Raw genomic sequence first — 20,334 nt, 5'->3', positions numbered from 1 at the left:
AATTCAGATTGGAGGCATGGAGAGGGGAGTGTGGAGAGTGAAGTTAATTGTGGCTGATTGCTGCTACAAACTGATTTCAAACTAAAAATTGATTTCAAACTTTGAGGAAAAGGATCTGCTCCAGAGTTCAGATTTAAGGCATTCAGATTTAAGAGTGATGCACTGGTTGTTAATTGTGGCTAATTGCTGCTGAGGCCTTCACTTTGATGGACACAGAAATATCCAGGCAGGGCTGGGTCTCCTGTCCCACCCTTGACCTTCCAGTTCCCTGGAGCAGGGAGGGAATTTATCCCAAGAAAATAAAACTTTTGGTCCTTTCTCAACTGGCCTGGTCTTTCCTACAAACTCATTTCAAACCTTGAGGAAAGGGATGTGCTCCAGAATTCAGATTTAAGGCATGGAGAGGGGAGTGTGGAGAGTGAAGTTAATTGTGGCTGATTGCTGCTACAAACTGATTTCAAACTTTGAGGAAAAGGATCTGCTCCAGAGTTCAGATTTAAGGCATTCAGATTTAAGAGTGATTTATTGATTGTTAATTGTGGCTAATTGCTGCTGAGGCCTTCATTTTGATGGACACAGAAATATCCAGGCAGGGCTGGGTCTCCTGTCCCACCCTTGACCTTCCAGTTCCAGGAGCAGGGAGGGAATTTATCCCAAGAAAATAAAACTTTTGGTTCTTTCTCAACTGGTCTGGTCTTTCCTACAAACTCATTTCAAACCTTGAGGAAAGGGATCTGCTCCAGAATTCAGATTTAAGGCATGGAGAGGGGAGTGTGGAGAGTGAAGTTAATTGTGGCTGATTGCTGCTACAGACTGATTTCAAACTAAAAATTGATTTCAAACTTTGAGGAAAAGGATCTGCTCCAGAATTCACATTTAAGGCATGGAGAGGGGAGTGTGGAGAGTGAAGTTAATTGTGGCTGATTGCTGCTACAGACTGATTTCAAACTTTGAGGAAAAGGATCTGCTCCAGAATTCAGATTTAAGGCATTCAGATTTAAGAGTGATGCACTGGTTGTTAATTGTGGCTAATTGCTGCTGAACCCTCAGTGTGATGGACACAGAAATATCCAGGCAGGGCTGGGTCTCCGGTCCCACCCTTGACCTTCCAGCTCCCTGGAGCAGGGAGGGAATTTATCCCAAGAAAATAAAACTTTTGGCTCTTTCTCAACTGGCCTGGTCTTTCCTACAAACTGATTTCAAACCTTGAGGAAAGGGATGTGCCTCAGAATTCAGATTTAAGGCATGGAGAGGGAAATGTGGAGAGTGATGTTAATTGTGGCTGATTGCTGTTACAAACTGATTTCAAACTAAAAATTGATTTCAAACTTTGAGGAAAAGGATCTGCTCCAGAATTCACATTTAAGGCATGGAGAGGGGAGTGTGGAGAGTGAAGTTAATTGTGGCTGATTGCTGCTACAAACTGATTTGAATCTTTGAGGAAAAGGATCTGCTCCAGAGTTCAGATTTAAGGCATTCAGATTTAAGAGTGATGCACTGGTTGTTAATTGTGGCTAATTGCTGCTGAGCCCTCAGTGTGATGGACACAGAAATATCCAGGCAGGGCTGGGTCTCCTGTCCCACCCTTGACCTTCCAGATCCCTGGAGCAGGGAGGGAATTTATCCCAGGAAAATAAAACTTTTGGTCCTTTCTCAACTGGCCTGGTCTTTCCTACAAACTCATTTCAAACCTTGAGGAAAGGGATGTGCTCCAGAATTCAGATTTAAGGCATGGAGAGGGAAATGTGGAGAGTGATGTTAATTGTGGCTGATTGCTGCTACAAACTGATTTCAAACTTTGAGGAAAGGGATCTGCTCCAGAGTTCAGATTTAAGGCATTCAGATTTAAGAGTGATGCACTGGTTGTTAATTGTGGCTAATTGCTGCTGAGCCCTCAGTGTGATGGACACAGAAATATCCAGGCAGGGCTGTCCCACCATGACCCTCCAGGTCCCTGGAGCAGGGTGGGAATTTATCCCAGGAAAAAAAGGGGAAGGGAGGATTTCTCCATCAGCTCTGCCACTGTTCCTGTACATGAAAAAAACCACTTTATCTTGGAAAAGGCCAAACTGAGAGTTATGCACAGCACAGAGCATTTACAGATTCCTGCCCGAGCTGTATCACAGAGGTACAAATCACTTTTATCCAGCCTGATGTTGTTTTATGCCTTCTGGAGGGGAGCTGTTATGTTTATTTAATATTTTGAGCAGAACCTGGCTGCCCTGGGGTCCCTGGGGTGACGTGAGAGCCTTGCTCAGGTGATTGTGAATTCAGGTGAGCGGGGCAGGCCTGGGATGCACCAGAGCCTTGTTGATGTCAAAGGAGGATCTGGGTAATAAACATTTAAACATTCAGGAGTCATCTGAACAACTAAAGAGTCAAACAGAGCATGAAAGTAGAAAAGATGAAGCTGTGAAAGCAATAAAAGAAACGTGGCTGAGTTGATTTGATGGGAAGGATTCAGCACAAGCTGCTGTGGGACGGTGGGGTCAGGCTCTGCCCCCAAGGAACAAGGGACAGGACACAAGGAAATGGCCCCAAGTCGTGCCAGAGGAGTTTAGGGTTGGATATCAGGAAAATTCCTTCGCCACAGGATGGTCACATTTAAGAAAGAAAAGATGAAATTTGGGAAGTTTATTCCTTGTGGAGATTATAATGGATCTTCCTCCCTCCCCCTCCTGCAGGCCTCAGCTTCCTCATGCCAATGGTGATCTGGAGAAATGGATTCAGTAATGATCCAACCCCAGATGTGATCCCAAACAAACGAGGCACTGAGTCACACTCTTCACCCACAGAGCTCAAACCTCCCTCCAAATTCAGCCCCAGTGATGGCACCAAGAGTTTGTGGTGGGTCAGATCCAAGTTCCACACAAACCTCTCTTATTTCACCCCATTCCTCCATTTCCAAGTTCCAGACCTTTCCTTTGGCTATTCCTGGCTCAGCTGTCCCCTCCTGACCCAGAAGGATCAGCTGAGCCCCAGAATGTGGGAGAGGTTTGCAGGGGGTCTGTCACACCCAGTTTTGGGCTTATTTGGGGTTTATTTTGCTGTTCCTGCTATTCCAAGGTAACAGAACTCCAGGGACATGTCCCTTCAAGCCAGCCTGGATCTGGTGACCCTGAGCCTTCAACAAACCAAAACATTTCTTACCTGGGAATAAATCCAAGCCCCGGTTCCATCCTAAGTTCTAGGCCCCACATTTGGAAGCTTTTTCCTGCCGGGGTTTTGATCTTGGAGAAGCTCCAAGGGAGCACCAAGAACAGACAATTTGGTGGGACCTCACATCAGCCTCAGCTGATCCACATTTGGGCTTGATGACCTTGGAGATCTTCCCTGACCTTAACAACCCCCCTGGATTCTGTGATTCCATGTTGTTCAATCAAAGGAAAGCCAAAATTGCCACCAACACCTCCAGCTGTTGAACTGGCCACTCATCTGGCCACCTGAGACTTTTGGAATGCTGGAACCCAGGGCACAGGGGATATGACTCTGCCTGAGCCCCAGGAGAACACTGCTTTTAACCTTCATCCACGGAGAAAGCTCCCAAGACTTTGGGATGGATTGGAATCTATGAATGTGTGAAACAGATTGTGGTGTAGTTTATCACAGGGTGAAAAATGTAGAGTTTTGGGTTTTTAGTATGGAGGTGGGTAGGAGACAAGATGGAGGATTTGTGCCACCATCACAGCAGAAGATGGAGGACAAGAAGAAGGAGGACAGGACACACCCAGATTCCTTCACCTTGCCCCATGAACCCCCATTCTAAAAACCCTAAAATTCTACATTTTTACCCTGTGATAAATTCATTATTGTTCTACTTAAACTTCCGTGGCTTGCAGATCCTCATACAAGGTTGGTCATTTTTTCCATGGGTCAAAATCAAAGTCACAGGGGGGTCTTGGGCTCTGTGCCAGGGTCTCTGAGCCCCCTGACAGGGGCTGGAGCCATCCAGGACAGCCAGAGAGAGATCCTGGGTTCTGACATCTAACATAGGTGATAGGTACTGGAAAATTACTGTAGATAGTGTACAAATAATTTACATTATCTCAGCTCCTGCGGGCCCCAGGTGAGGGGCACAGGGCCAGGTCTGTGCTCACCTGGCGAAGTCCAGGTCGGCCTCGCGGGACATGGTGATGTTGGTGAGGTTCTGCTGCAGGATGAAGATGTTCCTGCACATCTTCTTGATGCCCGACTCGCTGATGCGCCTGAAGTAGTGCGCGCCGTTGATGAGGATGCAGGAGATGAGGTGGCCCAAACCTGCAAGGAAGAAGAGATTTAGTGCCAGTAATTCATGGTGAAAACCCCCAAAATGTGCATTGTAAGTGGTGCCTGTGAGCTGGATCAAGGGATAATTGGGTTTTAACTGTAAACTTGTCACAGATATGTTTTATGAAAAATCCTTTCCTTAGGATTTTTCTCCTGAGAAGCTGAGAGGCCTCAGGAACAAAATGTAAACATTGATTATCTGCTGCTGTGGAATGCAACAGGTGCATCTGGGATTGGGCTCATGTGGTTGTTTCTAATTAATGGCCAATCACAGCTCAGCTGGCTCAGACTCTCTGGTCAGTCACAAAATTTTATGATCATTCTTCCTATTCCTTGCAAGCCTTCTGATGAAATCCTTTCTTCTGTTCTTTTAGTATACTTTTAACATAATATATATCATAAAATAATAAATCAGCCTTCTGAAACATGGAGTCAACATTCTCATCTCTTCCCTCAACCTAAGACCTCTGTGAACACCGTCACAGAAAGCCTCAGAAATCTTCGTGGTGCAGTTTAGGACTTTGCACCTCTTCAGTAAAAACACAAAACTGCCCCAAAACTTAGAGCTGTGTATCAAGGGATAATTGGGTTTTAACTGGAAACCCTCAGTAATCTTTGTGGTGCAGTTTAGGACTTTTCACCTCTCTAGTAAAAACACAAAACTGCCCCAAAACTTAGAGCTGTGTTGTCACAACCAGTGATTTTTAGCCAGGCTTTGCACAATGTCCCTTCCAGTCCCTCTGCCTGTCTGGGCAGAGCAGTGGGTCACTGCAGCTCCTGTAGAACCAAAGGGTTTTAATCTGGTTTTAATCTCTTTTCCAGGGTGGTGGTTTCCCTGTTTTTCCTGGTAAATTCAGTTTCCAGGAGTGGGAATGAGCTGCATTCCAACGCCCCTGATGCACAAACCCTCTCTGATCAATCCTGAACAGTTTCCTGTGTCTGAAGGATGTCAGAAGGGCACAGCAGCTGGGGGCTAAGGGACACAGGCACCCCCAAAATGATGGATCCACTCCTGCCACATTCCAAAGAGCAAAAACCCAGCCTGATTTGCACTGCACAGGTCTGGGCAAGCCCAGAGGTCAATTAAAAGTCTAAATTAAGGATTTAGTTCATGTACAGGGAGCTGGGTGGGAAATCTGTAAATCCCAGACCTGGGATTAAAAGGAGTGATTAAGGAGGACCATGAGTGTGAATTTAAACTTCAACAGGATGTGAATGGTCCCCGTGGCTCTGTGTGGAGCCAATTCCCTCTTCTTGAACGAACAATCCAGAATCCCAGGATGGTTTGGGTGGAAAAGGACCTTAAAGACCATCCAGTTCCAATCCCATGGGCAGGGACACCTCCCACCATCCCAGGCTGCTCCAGCCCCAGTGTCCAGCCTTGGGCACTGCAGGGATCAGGGGCAGCCCCAGCTGCTCTGGGAATCCCTTCCCAAAATCCCAGCCCAGGCTCCCTCTCCAGGGAATTCCCTCCATTCCCAGCTCTCCCAGCCTGGCATTGGATCCATCCCCACCCCGACTCCTCTCCAGGAAGGGATTTTGGGCTCTGGGGGCTTCACTGGCAATCTCAGCACTCCAGGAAGGGTCTCCCTTCCCTTTGCCATCCCCAACTTCCATAAAAACCCCTGGGGATGGATTCTGAGTGTCCCAAATGCCAGAATGGTTTGGGTGGGAAGGGCCCTTCAAGCCCATCCCATTCCAAGCCCACCATCCCAGGCTGCTCCAGCCTGGCCTTGGGCACTGCAGGGATCAGGGGCAGCCCCAGCTGCTCTGGCAATGCCAGCCCAGGCAGGAATTGCTCATTGCCAAGATGCCACCCATGGCTGCCCTCTGGCAGTGGGAGCCATTCCCTGGGTGCTGTCCCTGCAGCCTTGTCCCCAGTCCCTCTGCAGCTCTCCTGGACCCCCTGCAGGCCCTGCCCTGTGCTGGCAGCTCTGCCTGGAGCCTTCCCTGCTCCAGGGGAACATTCCTAGCTCTCTCAGATCCCTCCCTGCTCCAGGGGAACATTCCCAGCTCTCCCTGGAGCCTTCCCTGCTCCAGGGGAACATTCCCAGCTCTCCCTGGATCCTTCCCTGCTCCAGGGGAACATTCCCAGCTCTCCCTGGATCCCTCCCTGCTCCAGGGGAACATTCCCAGCTCTCCCACACGGCTCTCACTCAACGCTCTGTAGGTGACAGCAGCGCCTCACTCTGCTCCACCCCCAAAAGGAATCCTGGAGCTTTGGGATGAGCATGGCAAACCCTTTATGGAGGAAGGACTGGGAGGAGCCTGACCTTCGAAGATGTACTGGAACTTGTGCTGCTGCAGGCTGGCACTCATGGCCTCCTCGATGGCGCTGATGTCCTTGTTGAGCCGCACCACCAGCGGGTCGTAGTCCATGCTCTCCACGTTGGCCACGATGGCGTAGTTCCCCTGCTTGGCCAGAGGGATCAGGTAGTGGAAACAGTGAACCCTGTGGGCACGAGGGACACATCACATTGAAACAACCCCTGTTTTAAAGTTTTTATGGGATGCAAAGTGGCTTTCCCCTTCCTCAAGCTGGTAAAATAACTTCAGGAGATGGGTGGTGATGTTTCTATTAGAGGCATCCTCCTCTTGTCGCTGTTCCATCTTCAGGGATGGATCCAACAGATCCTTGGAGATGGATCTGACCTCCATCACCCCACTGAATGGGATGGGAGAGTGCCTTGCTGTGTTATTATGAGGATATAGAGGGTGAATGAGGTGGTAAGTGGGATTGTGGCTCCTGTTAGGATAATTGTTCCCAAGATTCCCCAAGTTCCCATACAATACCAGTCCTCCAACAAGAACTCCTTCCATGAAAACCTCATAAAAGGGATGACTGGCAGAACCAGCGAGCCAGGGGTCATGGAATGAGCACTGAAATTCCAAGATTGTGCCTACTCCCAAGCATTTCACACTACTGCAACTCCATCCTGCTCACCAATGTGCCCAACCATCATCCCTCCATGGAAGGAGAAATTCCACACAGTTAAATCCCAACATGCCCAACCATCATCCCTCCATGGAAAGAGAAATTCCTTGCAGTTAAATTCGAACATGAACAACCATCACCCCTCCATGGAATGAGAAATTTCTTGCAGTTGAATCCCAACGTGCCCAACCATCTCCATGGAAGGAGAAATTCCATGCAGTCAAATCTCAACATGTCCAACCATCATCCCTCAATGGAAGGAGAAATTCCACACAGTTAAATCCCAACATGCCCAACCATCATCCATCCATAGAAGGAGAAATTCCTTGCATTTAAATTACAACATGAATAACCATCATCCCTCCATGGAAGGAGAAATTTCTTGCAGAAGAATCCCAATGTGCCAAACCATCTCCATGGAAGGAGAAATTCCATGCAGTCAAATCCCAATTTGCCTCCCTCCATGGAAGGAGAAATTCCATGCACTTAAATCCCAATATGCCCAACCATCATCCCTCCATAAAAAGAGAAATTCCATGCACTTAAATCCAAACTTGCTCCTCTCCATAGAAAGAGAAATTCCTTGCAGTTGAATCCCAATGTGCCAAACCATCTCCATGGAAGGAGAAGTTCCACACAGTTAAATCCCAATGTGCCCAACCATCATCCCTCCATGGAAGGAGAAATTCCATGCAGTCAAATCCCAACTTTCCCCCCTACATGGAAAGAGAAATGCCTTGCAGTTGAATCTCAATGTGCCCAACCATCATCCCTCCATGAAAAGAGAAATTCCATGCAGTCAAATCCCAACTTATCCCTCTCCATGGAAGGAGAAATTCCATACAGTTAAATCCCAACGTACCCAACCATCATCCCTCCATGGAAAGAGAAATTCCATGTAGTTGAATCCCAACGTGCCCAACCATCATCCCTCCATGGAAAGAGAAATGCCATGCACTTATATCCCAACTTGCCCCCCTTCATGGAAGGAGAAATTCCATGCAGTAAATCCCAACTTTCCCCCTCCACAGAAAGAGAAATTCCTTGCAGTTGAATCCCAATGTGCCAAACCACGTCCATGGAAGGAGAAGTTCCACACAGTTAAATCCCAATGTGCCCAACTATCATCCCTCCATGGAAGGAGAAATTCCTTGCAGTTAAATCCCAATTTTGCCCCCTCCATGGAGGGAGAAATTCCACGCACTCAAATCCAACTTTCCCCCTCCATGGAAGGAGAAATTCCATGCAGTTTAATCCACTTTTAGGACTCTGAAAAATACCATAATTAAGTTGTTTCTCTCAAAGCCAGAGAGGAAATTGCTGTGTCCTGAAAGATCCACAGCAGAGCTCCTTCTCCTTTTGGAGTGGGAACAGGGTTGGGTTCTACTTCCACCAGGAGAGGTTTAGGTTGGATTTTAGGGAAAATTCCTTCATGGAAATGATCATCCAGCCTTGCATAGTGTGTCCAGGGCAGGGGTGGAGTCCCCATTCCTGAGGGATGTAAAGCCATGTGGAGATGGCACTTGGGGACATGGGCAGTCGTGGCCTTGGCTGGGAACGGTTGGACCTCATGATCTTAAAGGTCTTTTCCAAAGTTTCCATGATTCTGGAATTCACCTGCCAAATCAAAGCCTGAGGGAAAATCCCTGGAATTTGGGGATAACTCAGGGTCAGCACATGGGGACAGAAGTTCACACCAGAGTGGCCCAAAGCTGTGCCAGAGATGTCCTGGCTTCCACATTCCCTGGAAAACACCCTTGAGGTGCCATCACGAGCAAATCCAGTTTAGGGTTTGCAATCCCCAGAGTAAAAGCATCTTATAGATAATTTTATATATGTAATTTTTATATAGATAAAGTTTTATATATGTGTTTTATATATATAAAGTTTTATATATATTGTTTTAAAATATGAAAATCCTGTAACAGACATTAACTAATCTAAAATTCCATGGTTATTCCAACAAAAGCCGCTTCCATTCCCAGGCTGGACAGGGCTTGGAGCAACCTGGGATTGGGGAAGGTGTCCCTGCCCGTGGCACTGGATGATCTTTAAGGTCCTCTCCAACCCAAACCTTGCCAGGATTGTAGGATGTGATTCCATGGCTTGGAGAAGGATCTGGGAGTGCCAAATGTCTCCTTTAAGGAAGGACATCCAGATCCAAGGAGCAGGATCTCAGTGACCTCAGGAGCACTGGAGGAGGAGAAGACAACACCAAGCTGCATGTGGAATGAACGTGGGCTCTGAGGCAGGAGAAAATCAGGGGATAATTGTGTGGAATTCCCAAAATTCCTGGGGAATTCAAGGAGACAATTCCCAGATTCCTGGCTGTTCTGGTGTCTCTGCAGCAGCCAGAGGTGGGATAAACCCCCAGGCTCTTCCCAAATGTGCTCTGAGTGTCTCTCAACCCACAGTGGATGGATTCCCGCCGTGCTGTGCACCCTGGACATTACAGATCCAGGGAATGGGTGCAGGATCAGAGAATCCTGCCAGGAACAGGCACCAGAGTTCTGCAGGTGGCTGGAAATGCAGAGTGAGGGATCCAGGGGTTTCCCTGATGTCTCAATTCTTCAATCCCTTCCACCCTTTGGACACAGTGATTTGGTGGTTTGGTGAATTCACAGCTCCAAACTCGGCTCCTGTTGGAAGCACTGCTCTAAATCACTGCAGAATTTATCCCTCAAGTCCATTTTAAGGGTTTTTGCTTAACCCAAGTGTGACAAGAAGCCACAGAGGCCAGTGGTCCTTTAGACCAGCTGGAAAACTTCTCCATTTCCATATTTCCACCTCCTTTTCCTCAAATCCTCCCAAGCCCAGCACTGATGGATGGCAGGATGAAGGAGTGCTGACAAGAATTAATCTGGATTTTTTTTTCCAGAGCCCCACGCTGATCCAGCAGAGCACACGGGGACACGACGTGGCTTGGGATGTGTCACCAAAGAACAAACTGGTGATCCATCAAAGCTCTGACATCCCCCTGCTATCTGATGCCTCAGAGCAAAGGGAAGCAATGAAAATACACCTGGCCTGAAGAGTTCTCCAGGGAAAAACATCTTCCCAGCCCTGGAGTGGGCAGCTGGCAGCCTGAGGAAAGGGATTTGCTGCCTTTGGTCTTTGCATGTGAAGGCAAAGACTTCATGAAATCACCCAGCCCTTAAAAAAAATCCAGCTGGCTCCTCAGTTCCTGTTACTGTTTGAAAAAGTGGGAGGAGAAGCTCTTATTTGTAATCCCAAAAAAACCCAAACTGTGGAGACACCTGTCAGACTGTGACAACACCATTGTGTTGTTTTGGAAGGACAAAGTCCCCGAAAATCACATTTTTTCCTGGTCTCTGAACCATAATCATGGAATCACAGAATGGGTTGGGTTGGAGGGACCTGCAAAGTCATCCAGCGCCACCCTTGCCATGGGCAGGGACATCTCCCACCATCCCAGAGTGCTCCAAGTCCTGTCCAACCTGGCCTTGGACATTGCAGGGATCCAGGAGCAGCCCCAGCTGCTCTGGTAGGACCCCACCACATCCACATTGAGGAATTTCTTCCTGAATTCTTTTAGTTAAGAGACAAACCTCCCTAGGAAATTCCACTTTTGGTGCCTGCCTCCATCCACATTGGGCCACCCACGATTTGGAGATCTGGCATTCCTGGACTCACCTTTGATGCATTAATGGACAAGTTTATTTGTGTCCTCTGGACATGATCTCCACCTGCAGCCTCCCAAGATGCCCCTCTGTCACAGACATGTTTTATGAAAAATCCTTTCCTTAGGATTTTTTCTCCTGAGAAGCTGAGAGGCCTCAGGAACAAAATGTAAACAATGATTATCTGCTGCTGTGGAATGCAACAGGTGCATCTGGGATTGGTCTGTGTTGGTTGTTTTTAATTAATGGCCAATCACAGCCCAGCTGTATTGGACTGTCTGGTCAGTCACAAAATTTTATTATCATTCCATTTTTTTTCTATTCCTTGCAAGCCTTCTGATGAAATCCTTTCTTCTATTCTTTTAGTCTAATTTTAATATATCATTTTCTTTTAATATAATATTTATGATAAAACAATACATCAGCCTTCTGAAACATGGAGTCAGATCCTCATCTCTTCCCTCATCCTGGGACCCCTGTGAGCACCAGCACATCCCTCCATGCCCAGATTCCAGGTTTTTACCTGACTTCCAAGTGCAGCACCAGCAGGCAGCGGTCAGCCATCTCCTGGAAGGACCTGGCCAGCTCACTCAGGCTCTGCAGGATCTGCTCGGACGCAGGAAGGTGCTCCAGGCTGGCATGGCTGTCCTGGCCCGGGGACGTGGCTGCCAAGAGAAAAAGAGTTCAATTTGAGATCTTGTAAGAGCTGAAATGAGAGATGTGGGACTCCAGGGGCTGTCCAAAATGCAGTTTATTGTGTCCAAAATGCAGTTTATTGTATCCAAAATGCAGTTTATTGTATCCAAAATGCAGTTTATTGTACCCAAGGTGTCACAGCAGCCCAGGGTGGTGGGTGCCAGAGCTGTGCCCACAGCTGTCAGCTCCAGATGCAGGCAGGCCTGCAGACCCACCTCCCTCATTCAGGCTCTTACTAATGGTGCCCCACGTTGGGCGCCACTGTTGAGCTGAAAATGAGGGATGTGGGATTCCAGTGGCTCTCCAAAATGCAGTTTATTGTATCCAAAATGCAGTTTATTGTGTCCAAAATGCAGTTTATTGTATCCAAAATGCAGTTTATTGTACCCAAGGTGTCACAGCAGCCCAGGGTGGTGGGTGACAGAGCTGTGCCCACAGCTGTCAGCTCCAGCTGCAGGCAGCCCTGGAGCCCCTTTGGTTTTGGTTACAGTGCATTATGGACTTTTCTTTGCTGAGCATCTCAATACAGCAGAACCTATACCTGAACTGTTATCTATAGCCTGTCATAACTACTGTAATTACCATATTCATGTTACTGTTCTCCAGTCACTCAAAGTCAGTGCATTACAGTTTAAGCTAGAAGTTGTTTTTCAGTTTTCTTGCAGTGGAAAATTCTGAGCCCTTTTTTCTGCTTGCACCATTTGCTGCCTTGTTTGCCTGTGCTCTCTTCCTGCTTGGTAAAAACATCTTCTTGTTTGGGGTGGGTTTATCCTTTGCTCTAAGTAGAGATTCCTGTGCCATATAAATGATTTCTATCCTTGCTGGCTCCTTCAAAATGCTTCTGGAACAGGGAAAGTAAGGTTAGGGACTGAATTTCCAGCCTAACCTGACTCACTGATGTTTTATATTTGCTTCTTTACATGGCAATGTTATTTTTTCCCTCATGGAGTTCTCCATCTCCTAGCTGAATCATGGGATCATTTTCTCCATTTTCTGAGCCCCTTTCCCAGCTCCCTCAGCTGCTCCAGATCCAGCACAGGAGGGATCTGTGCATTCCCAAGGAGCTGCTGACCATCAAATTCCATTTGGAGTGATGCTGCTTTAAGGAAATGTGATTTTTGTACAGCCACAGCCCTGCTTTGGGAAAGGAACTTTGGATTAAACACCAAAAATAATCAGCCGAAAATAAAACACACCCTGACACCCAGCCTGAAAAGAGAAAAAAAAAAGCAAAGTGGGGCGAGGGGGAAAAAAATCCTTTTTTTTTTTTTTTGTGTGTGTGTGCAAAATAAATTAAAGCAGAGGTGAACAAAGAGGAGGGAACTGTACAGTTAAGTGAGGAAGTCACAGAATATGGAAGCAGATGAGGGAACTGTACAATTAAATATGGAAAATGTACAATTAAGTATGAAAATCACAGATTATGGAGGTAGATGATCTTGGGTGCCCAGAGCAGCTGTGGCTGCCCCTGGATCCCTGGCAGTGCCCAAGGCCAGGCTGGAAGGGGCTTGGAGCCCCCTGGGATGGTGGAAAGTGTCCCTGCCATGGTTGGAATGAGGTGATCCTTGAGGTCCCCTCCAACCCAACCCATTCCATTAATTAACTCCATCAATTAATCCCTCTCAGCAACTCCTGAGGTCAGAGCAAAATTCATGAATTAAATTTTTGAATCAAAGAACACCAGCCTGGCAAATCCTGCTGGAAATGAACTGGCCTGGAGTGTGGAAGGGGAATACAGAGGGAACAATGAGGGTGGCAATCCAGCCTGGGCGGGTGGGAATGATGAGGATTCCCCTTCCCTGAGCCTCCTCCCAGCCCCTCTCTGCTCACTGAGCTCTGTCCCACCAAGAAAATCAAATTATCAGTGAGGGGGTGAGGGGCTGATTTACACAATTTCTAATTCCAGATTATCCCAGGACTCTCAGGAAGCACCTGGGGAGAGATTTTTGTCCCCCAAGTAACCCTGGAGTGTGACAGGACTTCAGGGTCAGGAATAATTAGATAATTACCCAGTGACAGGGCAAAGCAGAAAACCCCACCTGTACCATGCATGAAAAAACATCATTTTTAAGCCCCAAAATCCTACATTTTGAGAAGTTTTGATCCCCCTGGAGATGCACTTGGGGCAGGAATCATCTCCTGGTCAAGGCCAGGTCTAGGGATAATTAGAAAATTACCTGGTAACAGACAAAGCAGAAAACCCCACCTGTACCATGCATGAAAAAACATAATTTTTAAGCCCCAAAATCCTACATTTTGAGAAGTTTTGATCCCCCTGGAGATGCACTTGGGGCAGGAATCATCTCTCTTTTAGCAGAGGCAGCTCTGCCAGCCCGGGAGTGCTGGAGATGGATGGAGCCATCAGAGGAAAGCAGGAGTCAGCTCCTCACTGCTGCTGCTCCGTCCCATCAAGAAAATCAAATTATCAGTAAGGGGGTGAGGGGCTGATTTACACAATTTCTAATTCCAGATTATCCCAGGACTTCGAGGCACCTGGGAGAGATTTTTGTCCCCAATGACCTGGTGACAGCTTCGGTCAGATAATTAGATAACCTGTGACAGGGCAAAGCAAACCACTTACAGTGAAAAAAATTTAGCAAATTAATTGTAGTTTGATCCCGGGATAACTTGGGGCAGAATATCTTTGTCAAGGCCGTTGGTAATAGAATACTGTGACAGGACAAAGCAGAAAACCCCACCTGTACCATGCATGAAAAAACATAATTTTTAAAGCCCCAAAATCCTACATTTTGTGAAGTTTTGATCCCCCTGGAGATGCACTTGGGGCAGGAATCATCTCTCTTTTAGCAGAGGCAGCTCTGCCAGCCTGGGAGTGCTGGAGATGGATGGAGCCATCAGAGGAAAGCAGGAGTCAGCTCCTCGCTGCTGCTCTGTCCCATCAAGAAAATCAAATTATCAGTGAGGAAGTGAAGGGCTTATTTACACAATTTCTAACTCCAGATTATCCCAGGACTCTCAGGAGGCATTTAAGGAGAACTTTTTCTCCCCCAAGTAACCCTGGAGTGTGACAGGACTTCAGGGTTAGGTTTAGGGATAATTAGAAAATTACCTGGTAACAGACAAAGCAGAAAACCCCGCCTGTACCATGCATGAAAAAACATAATTTTTAAGCCCCAAAATCCTACATTTTGAGAAGTTTTGATCCCCCTGGAGATGCACTTGGGGCAGGAATCATCTCCTGGTCAATGCCAAGTCTAGGGATAATTAGAAAATTACCTGGTAACAGACAAAGCAGAAAACCCCACCTGTACCATGCATGAAAACCATCATTTTTTAAAGCCCCAAAATCCTACATTTTGAGAAGTTTTGATCCCCCTGGAGATGCACTTGGGGCAGGAATCATCTCTCTTTTAGCAGAGGCAGCTCTGCCAGCCCGGGAGTGCTGGAGATGGATGGAGCCATCAGAGGAAAGCAGGAGTCAGCTCCTCGCTGCTGCTCTGTCCCATCAAGAAAATCAAATTATCAGTGAGGGGGTGAAGGGCTGATTTACACAATTTCTAATTCCAGATTATCCCAGGACTCTCAGGAGGCATTAGGAGACTTTTTCTCCCCCAAGTGACCCTGGAGTGTGGACAGGACTTCAGGTTAGGTTAGATAATTGAAAATTACCTGTAACAGACAGAGCAGAAACCCCACCTGACCATGCATGAAAAAACCATTTAAACCCAAATCTACATTGAGAGTTTGATCCCTGGAATGCACTTGGCAGAAATCATTCTGGTCAATCCAGTCTAGGATAATTAGAATTACCTGGTAACAGCAAAGCAAACCACTGTCCATGCATGAAAACCATAATTTAAGCCAAATCTACATTCTGAGAAGTTTTGTCCCCCTGGAGATGCACTTGGGGCAGAAATAATCTCTCTTTTAGCAGAGGCAGCTCTGCCAGCCTGGGAGTGCTGGAGATGGATGGAGCCATCAGAGGAAAGCAGGAGTCAGCTCCTCCCTGCTGCTGCTCTGTACCACCAAGAAAATCAAATTATCAGCCAGGAAGTGAAGGGCTGATTTACACAATTTCTAATTCCAGATTATCCCAGGACTCTCAGGAGGCACCTGGGGAGAGATTTTTGTCCCCCAAGTGACCCTGGAGCGTGGCAGGACTTCAGGTTCAGGAATAATTAGATAATTACCTGGTAACAGACAAAGCAGAAAACCCCACCATGCATGATAAACCATCATTTTTAAGCCCTAAAATCCTACATTTTGAGAAGTTTTGATCCCCCTGGAGATGCACTTGGGGCAGGAATCATCTCTCTTTTAGCAGAGGCAGCTCTGCCAGCCCGGGAGTGCTGGAGATGGATGGAGCCATCAGAGGAAAGCAGGAGTCAGCTCCTCGCTGCTGCAGGCAGATGCAAACTCCATTTTTCTCCTCTCCACAATCCACTTGCAGCACTTTTCAGTGAAGCTGTAATTATATTTGTCAGTGGAGATGAGGGGAGGAGGGAGATGGGCACAATCTGTTTGAAGCACTGAAATCCTTCAGGGAGGAGGCTCAGGTGGGGTTTTTGGGGGGCGTAAATCTGAATTTCTCCTGTGTGTTTTTACTTTTGGAGCTCAAAGGAAGCCCTTTCAGAGCCCATCAATTTTCTTTTCTTCTCTGGACACCCAGAAGAGAAAATCCCATTCTTTAAAGTCTCACTCCAGATAGTTTTACTCCATCATCCCTGGCAGCACGAGGCCAACAAATGAGCTGGAGCAGCAAAAAATAATCAGAGCCTGAATTATTAAAGGGCTGTGAGTAGAAAATGCCATTTTGGCTGTGGAGCTGGGCAGCTCTTTGGGCAAAAACTGAGCCTTCCTGTGGCTGTGGACCCACCACACTCTGAGAAAGGGAGGGATCTCTGCTGAAATGTTGGAAAAGGGGAAAAAAAATCTGGAATTCTGGGAAAAAAAATCAGCCATGGAATTCTTGTTCCCCTTCTGCTCCTTCCTGACCCATTTCCAGCTGAGCCTGAGCCCACCTGGGCACCACAACAGCCAGGAGTGCCCTGCTCCACTGGCCCTCTCATCCCAGAGACTGGAAGGTGAATTTTCCGTGCTGGAGAAAAGTTCCAGCTTGGCTTGGCACTCAGTTCCTGATCCTGTGTCAGGATCCTGCTCTTCATTCTCCCTGCACAATTTTGCTTCCTTAAATGAAAAAAACCAATATTTTTAGTGAAAAACACCTGATTTTTGGGGTTTTTTTAATGACCCAATTGGTTTTGGGTGGTTTTCATGCCTTTTCCAGACTGCAAAGTGCTTAAGGAAAAGTGAGGATCAACCAAATCCTCGAGTTTGCTTGGAGGAGTTGTAGGATGGAGCTGGAACCTCTTATGTTGCCCCTTTATTTTCTGAGATAATCAAATTCAGCTCAGGAAATAATAATTCTGAGAAGGGCAAGATCTGGGAAAGTTACATCATAAATGACTGAAAACAGAAGAAATTCACAGAGGAATTTTCCCAGTTGAGGATTTTTTACGGAATCCTTCCATAGTGAAATCAGAGCAGTCCCTAATCCTGTGTCAGGATCCTGCTCTTCGTTCTCCCTGCACAAATTTCTTCCTTCTTTTCCCATCTTTTCAGTGAAAAACACCTGATTTTTGGGGTTTTTTTAATGACCCAATTGGTTTTGGGTGGTTTTCATGCCTTTTCCAGACTGCAAAGTGCTTAAAGAAAAGTGAGGATCAACCAAATCCTGAGTTTGGTGGGAGGAGTTGTAGGATGGAGCTCGAACCTCTTATGTTGCTCCTCTGCTTTCTGAGATAATCAAATTCAGCCCAGGAAATAATAATTCTGAGAAGGGCAAGATCTGGGAAAGTTACATCATAAATGACTGAAAACAGAAAAAATTAACAGAGGAATTTTCCCAGTTGAGGATTTTTTAGGGAATCCTTCCATAGTGAAATCAGCTCAGTCCCTAATCCTGTGTCAGGATCCTGCTCTTCATTCTCCCTGCACAATTTTCTTCCCTCTTTTCCCATCTTTTTAGTGAAAAACACCTGATCTTTGGAGTTTTTTTAATGACCCAATTGGTTTTGGGTGGTTTTCATGCCTTTTCCAGACTGCAAAGTGCTTAAGGAAAAGTGAGGATCAACCAAACCTTCCAGGAGTTGTAGGATGGAGCTTGAACCTCTTATGTTGCCTCTCTATTTTCTGAGATAATCGAATTCAGCCCAGGAAATAATAATTCTGAGAAGGGCAAGATCTGGGAAAGTTACATCATAAATGACTGAAAACAGAAAAAATTCACAGAGGAAATTTCCAAGTTGAGGATTTTTTACGGAATCCTTCCATAGTGAAATCAGCTCAGTTCCTAATCCTGTGTCAGGATCCTGCTCTTCATTCTCCCTGCACAATTTTCTTCCCTCTTTTCCCATATTTTTAGGGAAAAACACCTGATCTTTGGAGTTTTTTTAATGATCCAATTGGTTTTGGGTGGTTTTCATGCCTTTTCCAGACTGCAAAGTGCTTAAAGAAAAGTGAGGATCAACCAAACCTTGAGTTTGGTGGGAGGAGTTGTAGGATGGAGCTGGAACCTCTTATGTTGCCTCTCTGTTTTCTGAAATAATTGAATTCAGCCCAGGAAATAATAATTCTGAGAAGGGCAAGATCTGGGAAAGTTACATCATAAATCACTGAAAAGAGAAAAAATTAACAGAGGAATTTTCCCAGTTGAGGAGCACTGAACAGCAAATTCTGGACTATTTTTTAGGGGAATCCTTCCAAAGTGAAATCAGCTCAGTCCCTAATCCTGTGTCAGGATCCTGCTCTTCATTCTCCCTGCACAATTCTGCTTCCTTCTTTTCCCATCTTTTCAGTGAAAAACACCTGATCTTTGGAGCTTTTTAATGACCCAATTGGTTTTGGGTGGTTTTCATGCCTTTGCCAGACTGCAGAGTGCTTAAGGAAAAGTGAGAATCAACCAAACCTTGAGTTTGGTGGGAGGAGTTGTAGGATGGAGCTGGAACCTCTTATGTTGCTCCTCTGCTTTCTGAGATAATCAAATTCAGCCCAGGAAATAATAATTCTGAGAAGGGCAAGATCTGGGAAAGTTACATCATAAATGACTGAAAACCGAAGAAATTCACAGAGGAATTTTCCAGTTTGAGGATTTTTTACGGAATCCTTCCATAGTGAAATCAGCTCAGTCCCCAATCCTGTATCAGGATCCTGCTCTTCATTCTCCCTGCACAATTTTCTTCCTTCTTTTCCCATCTTTTTAGGGAAAAACACCTGATCTTTGGAGTTTTTTTAATGACCCAATTGGTTTTGGGTGGTTTTCATGCCTTTTCCAGACTGCAAAGTGCTTAAAGAAAAGTGAGGATCAACCAAATCCTGAGTTTGGTGGGAGGAGTTGTAGGATGGAGCTGGAACCTCTTATGTTGCCTCTCTATTTTCTGAGATAATCGAATTCAGCCCAGGAAATAATAATTCTGAGAAGGGCAAGATCTGGGAAAGTTACATCATAAATGACTGAAAACAGAAAAAATTCACAGAGGAAATTTCCAAGTTGAGGATTTTTTAGGGAATCCTTCCATAGTGAAATCAGCTCAGTTCCTAGTCCTGTATCAGGATCCTGCTCTTCATTCTCCCTGCACAATTCTGCTTCCTTCTTTTCCCATCTTTTTAGTGAAAAACACCTGATTTTTGGAGTTTTTTTAATAATCCAATTGGTTTTGGGTGGTTTTCATGCCTTTTCCAGACTGCAAAGTGCTTAAAGAAAAGTGAGGATCAACCAAACCTCGAGTTTGCTTGGAGGAGTTGTAGGATGGAGCTGGAACCTCTTATGTTGCCTCTTATGTTGCCCCTTTATTTATTATTGAGATAATCAAATTCAGCTCAGGAAATAATAATTCTGAGAAGGGCAAGATCTGGGAAAGTTACATCATAAATGACTGAAAAGAGAAAAAATTAACAGAGGAATTTTCCAAGTTGAGGATTTTTTAGGGAATCCTTCCATAGTGAAACCAACTCAGTTCCTAATCCCGTGTTAGGATCCTGCTCTTCATTCTCCCTGCACAAATTTCTTCCTTCTTTTCCCCTCTTTTCAGTGAAAAACACCTGATTTTTGGAGTTTTTTTAATGATCCAATTGGTTTGGGTGGTTTTCATGCCTTTTCCAGACTGCAAAGTGCTTAAAGTGAGGATCAACCAAATCCTGAGTTTGCTTGGAGGAGTTGTAGGATGGAGCTGGAACCTCTTATGTTGCCCCTTTATTTTCTGAGATAATCAAATTCAGCCCAGGAAATAATAATTCTGAGAAGGGCAAGATCTGGGAAAGTTACATCATAAATGACTGAAAACAGAAAAAATTAACAGAGGAATTTTCCCAGTTGAGGAGCACTGAACAGCAAATTCTGGACTATTTTTTAGGGGAATCCTTCCATAGTGAAACCAACTCCATTCCTGATCCTGTGTCAGGATCCTGCTCTTCATTCTCCCTGCACAATTCTGCTTCCTTCTTTTCCCATCTTTTTAGGGAAAAACACCTGATCTTTGGAGTTTTTTTAATGACCCAATTGGTTTTGGGTGGTTTTCATGCCTTTTCCAGACTGCAAAGTGCTTAAAGAAAAGTGAGGATCAACCAAATCCTGAGTTTGGTGGGAGGAGTTGTAGGATGGAGCTGGAACCTCTTATGTCGCCTCTCTGTTTTCTGAAATAATCGAATTCAGCCCAGGAAATAATAATTCTGAGAAGGGCAAGATCTGGGAAAGTTACACCATAAATGACTGAAAACAGAAGAAATTCACAGAGGAATTTTCCAAGTTGAGGATCTTTTAGGGAATCCTTCCATAGT

At 45.8% G+C, this 20,334-nt stretch overlaps 1 protein-coding gene across 1 annotated transcript in view; it reads right to left on the bottom strand.

Moving 5' to 3' along the window:
- Positions 1-20,334, bottom strand: part of EXOC4 (exocyst complex component 4) — a 436,574-nt gene that overhangs the window by 36,493 nt on the left and 379,747 nt on the right. Inside the window, exons 15-17 of the mRNA XM_064703095.1 lie at positions 11,366-11,507; positions 6,540-6,718; positions 4,098-4,257 (exon numbers count right to left, since the gene is read on the bottom strand). Of these exons, the coding sequence (XP_064559165.1) occupies positions 4,098-4,257; positions 6,540-6,718; positions 11,366-11,507 (481 nt within the window). The remainder of the gene's footprint in view (positions 1-4,097; positions 4,258-6,539; positions 6,719-11,365; positions 11,508-20,334) is intronic.

This window comes from Zonotrichia leucophrys, chromosome 1A (genome assembly GCF_028769735.1).
Source record: "Zonotrichia leucophrys gambelii isolate GWCS_2022_RI chromosome 1A, RI_Zleu_2.0, whole genome shotgun sequence".
Taxonomy (NCBI): domain Eukaryota; kingdom Metazoa; phylum Chordata; class Aves; order Passeriformes; family Passerellidae; genus Zonotrichia; species Zonotrichia leucophrys.
This window is presented reverse-complemented; position numbering and strand designations above follow the sequence as displayed.